Below are 3,375 nucleotides of genomic sequence, written 5' to 3'. Positions count from 1 at the left end.
CACAATATTGCTGCCGTAACTGTCTTTGATGATGGGGATATTGCTCTTTAGTGTTTTACAGAAAAACCAATAACAAATAAAATATACAACCAACAACAAATATATCAAGAGGAATCTTTTATTAGTTAAAAGCTCAATGAGGTAAAAAAGAAAATAACATAACATGCAATCTTCCTGTTGAAACACAAAGAACCTCTTGACAGTAGTATTGTACAACATTTCAAAATGTCTTGTTTCAGGTCATTGTCATTTAAGTTTCAAGTCATATCAGATTCTGTGTAGCTGCCAATCATGAAAATTGCTGGCATAACTAAAATTGACCCATTACCACGGTACAGAAAGCTAAGTAAAAAACACAAGAATAGCCCCTTAATACAATAATATTTGAAGCATATGAATGGGAATGTAACAGAGAACATAAAGAACATTTTCAGTCCTTCATTGTCATGGATCATAAAAATAATAAAGAAAAATCTATTAAACCAAGGTAAACCAACTGACATTGCACTTTTTTTGTCAACCAGGCTTAATACTTTGCGGACCCAAAGCAGATGTGTCACGATCGTCAAAGGGAGAGAGAGAGGACCAAGGCGCAGCGCGTGAAAAATACATCTTCTCTTTATTATAAGAAGGAAAAACAAAACAAAACAACAAACAGACGACCGTGAAGCTATAAATCCAGATAGTGCTGACACAAACACTACACATAGACATAGACAATTACCCACAAAACAGCTAAAGCCTATGGTTGCCTTAAATATGGCTCCCAATCAGAGACAACCATAACCAGCTGTCTCTAATTGAGACCCAATTCAGGCAACCATAGACTTTCCTAGACACCTACACTGAACACTAAACCATCTACTCTACTAAACCCCCTAAACCATACAACACCCTAGACCAGGGGTGTCAAACTCATTCCACGGAGGGCCTAGTGTCTGCAGGTTTTTGGTTTTTCCTTTCAATAAAGCCCTAGACAACCAGGTGTGGGGAGTTCCTAACTAATTAGTGATGTTAATTCATCAATCAAGTACAAGGGAGGAGCGAAAACCCGCAGACACTCGGCCCCCCGTGGAATGAGTTTGACACCTGTGCCCTAGACAATACAAAAACACACAAACTTCCCCATGTCACACCCTGACCTAACTAAAATAATAATGAAAACAAAGATAACTAAGGCCAGGGTGTGACAGATGTGTTTAAGACCAACCCTGCCTGTGTTCCTCCCTACAGCATCATCATGGTACAGTGGCAAACCGACTTGCCAAAACTATAGTTTGTTAACAAGACATTTGTGGAGTGGTTGAAAAACGAGTTTTAATGACTCCAACCTAAGTGTATGTAAACTTCCGACTTCAACTGTACTAACAAATAATCAATCAAAATTGAGGTATTTTAGTAGCTAGAGAACCCTATTCTTGAGTGACCTTGATCCTAACAGCACTGTGACACTGTGTTCAGTCACATCCTGGGATCAAAATGTATTAAAGGGTTATTAAGTGTCAAATGGTAACATTGATTAAAAAAACATTCTATAGATCAATATTTGATCAATATTACCAGTTTAACACTTTGTAGTAAGCACACATTGGAGTAGGCTATGTCGTAGTGGGCCCATCTCCTGTGTATCGGCACCATTCTGTTGCATGCTCTCTGGAGTGACAAAGAGAGAGTTGCTTAATGGCATCATAGTCATTCAGGAGATTCCGCTGTGACATGAAACGCAACAGTGATGAAAGATAACAAGTGCATGACTTACTTTTCCAGCAGACGAACACCAGTGTTGACCCAATCACAACAACAGCAAAAGCAACAGCACCAATCCCTGCTTTTATGCCGCTCAAGAGGCCCGCTTGCTCCTCGTCTGTAGGGAGAGGATAAAGAGAGGTGTTTCCCTAATATTTCCTATACTTCCAACCAACTAGGGTCACTAGCACATAGACAGCCACTAAGGGTAAGATCACAGCCAGATAGCTTCAAGTGTCAGCTGTTTACTGCTTTACTATAACCAGAGCTAATCTCCAGTAATCTACTTGTAATTGACCATCCGTTGACATGCTTTCTTGTCATAATACTTTAGGCTACTCACCTGTTGATCTTGTGGTGTTCAAGGTCTCTTTCAGAGTCGGGTTGAAGATGGAGCACGTCACAGTCTGATTGTCTGTGATGTTCACCGTGCTGGAAATGTTCAATGTTCCACTTCCTGCATCCTGAACAATCTGAGGAACCTCGGGGTCTAGTAAGCCGTTCTGATTGGTCCAGGTCAGTCTAGGTTTAGGGTAGCCTCCCTGAGAAGTGCATTCTGCCTTCCATTCTTCATAGTTCACTGTCACAATGGGTTTATGGTAGCTTTCTGCAGAGCATGCCATGACAAAGATAAAGCACTTAGACAAAGTCACAATAGTGGAAATCAAACATGATAAGTACAGTTATTCATGTTTTATAGGTATTTGGTGCGTAATGGCAATGGGCGTTGTCTTGTACACACAAATTAATATTGCTAAATGTGCCTTTGACTACTGGCATTTTTTGTATGTAAAACTGTCTTACTTGCTACTTTTACAGTGGTCAAGCACATCTCTTTGTTTTGGTCAAGTGTGTTGTAATTTCCATCCTCTTGATGATAAAAGAGGAAGAAAGTTGTGAGGTCATCTTCAACCCTTAAATCTTTGAGCAAGAGGGAGAAATTCCCAGAAGAAAGCTGGTCCTTGAAGATTTGCGTCCTGTTTTTGTAGAATGGAAATTGGGGGTCGTTGTTCTCTTTTCCATTGTATAAGGCATGGACCACTTGGTCCTCCTTCTGGTGCTTGAGTCTTGCTGTCCAGTATAGTGTGAGTCTTGCTGGGACAACGGGTGCAGATGAATTCAGGCTGCAAGGCAACATGATGGACTTTCCAAGAATCCCAATGATGGGATGGCTCGACATCTGAGATGAGTCTACAACTGTTTAAGAAAAAAAACTGTTTGTTACAGGAAAGCATGCACTTTATATGACAACATAAGACAGTTGTACCAATCTCTTTAAGATACTGTATGTTAATCATATTCTTCAAATAAAGGGGTATGTTACCTTAGTAGGGCCTATATACACTAAATGGCCAAAAGTATATGGACACACCTTCAAATTAGTGGATTTGGCTATTTTAGCAACACCCGTTGCTGACAGGTGTATAAAATTGAGCACACAGCAATGCAATCTCCATAGTCAAACATTGGCAGTAGAATAGCCCGTACTGAAGAGCTCAGTGACATTCAATGTGGCACCGTCATAGGATGCCACCTTTCCAACAAGTCAGTTTGTCAAATTTCTGCCCTGCTAGAGCTTCCCCGGTCAACTGTAAGTGCTGTTATTGTAAAGTGGAAAATGTCTAGGAG

General features: G+C 40.3%; 1 protein-coding gene across 2 annotated transcripts; it reads right to left on the bottom strand.

Annotated features, from left to right (window-relative positions):
- Positions 1-1,121: 1,121 nt before the first annotated feature.
- Positions 1,122-2,937, bottom strand: LOC120063816 (CD276 antigen homolog). Of its 2 annotated transcripts, XM_039014127.1 has the most exons (4): positions 2,551-2,937; positions 2,090-2,353; positions 1,760-1,864; positions 1,122-1,653 (listed from the first exon to the last, which is right to left on the bottom strand). In XM_039014127.1, exons 1-4 carry the CDS (start codon positions 2,924-2,926, stop codon positions 1,565-1,567), a joined length of 834 nt encoding a protein of 277 aa, XP_038870055.1. In that variant the 5' UTR covers positions 2,927-2,937; the 3' UTR covers positions 1,122-1,564. The 2 variants fall into 2 exon arrangements, with proteins under 2 accessions (XP_038870055.1, XP_038870054.1); XM_039014126.1 differs by having other exon boundaries at positions 1,122-1,864.
- Between the last annotated feature and the right edge of the window lie 438 nt (positions 2,938-3,375).

The sequence above is a fragment of the Salvelinus namaycush genome, chromosome 19, assembly GCF_016432855.1.
Source record: "Salvelinus namaycush isolate Seneca chromosome 19, SaNama_1.0, whole genome shotgun sequence".
In the NCBI taxonomy this organism is placed as follows: Eukaryota; Metazoa; Chordata; class Actinopteri; order Salmoniformes; family Salmonidae; genus Salvelinus; species Salvelinus namaycush.
The sequence above is the reverse complement of the archived record's forward strand: the minus strand, read 5'-3'. Positions and strand labels throughout refer to the sequence as shown.

Coding starts and splice junctions, on each gene's coding strand:
- LOC120063816 (XM_039014126.1), bottom strand. CDS start 2,926: ATGTCGAGCCATCCCATCATTGGGATTCTTGGAAAGTCCATCATGTTG. Junction 2,354..2,550: donor GACCACTGTAAAAGTAGCAA/GTAAGACAGTTT, acceptor CATGCTCTGCAG/AAAGCTACCATAAACCCATT. Junction 1,865..2,089: donor GAACACCACAAGATCAACAG/GTGAGTAGCCTA, acceptor CTCTCCCTACAG/ACGAGGAGCAAGCGGGCCTC.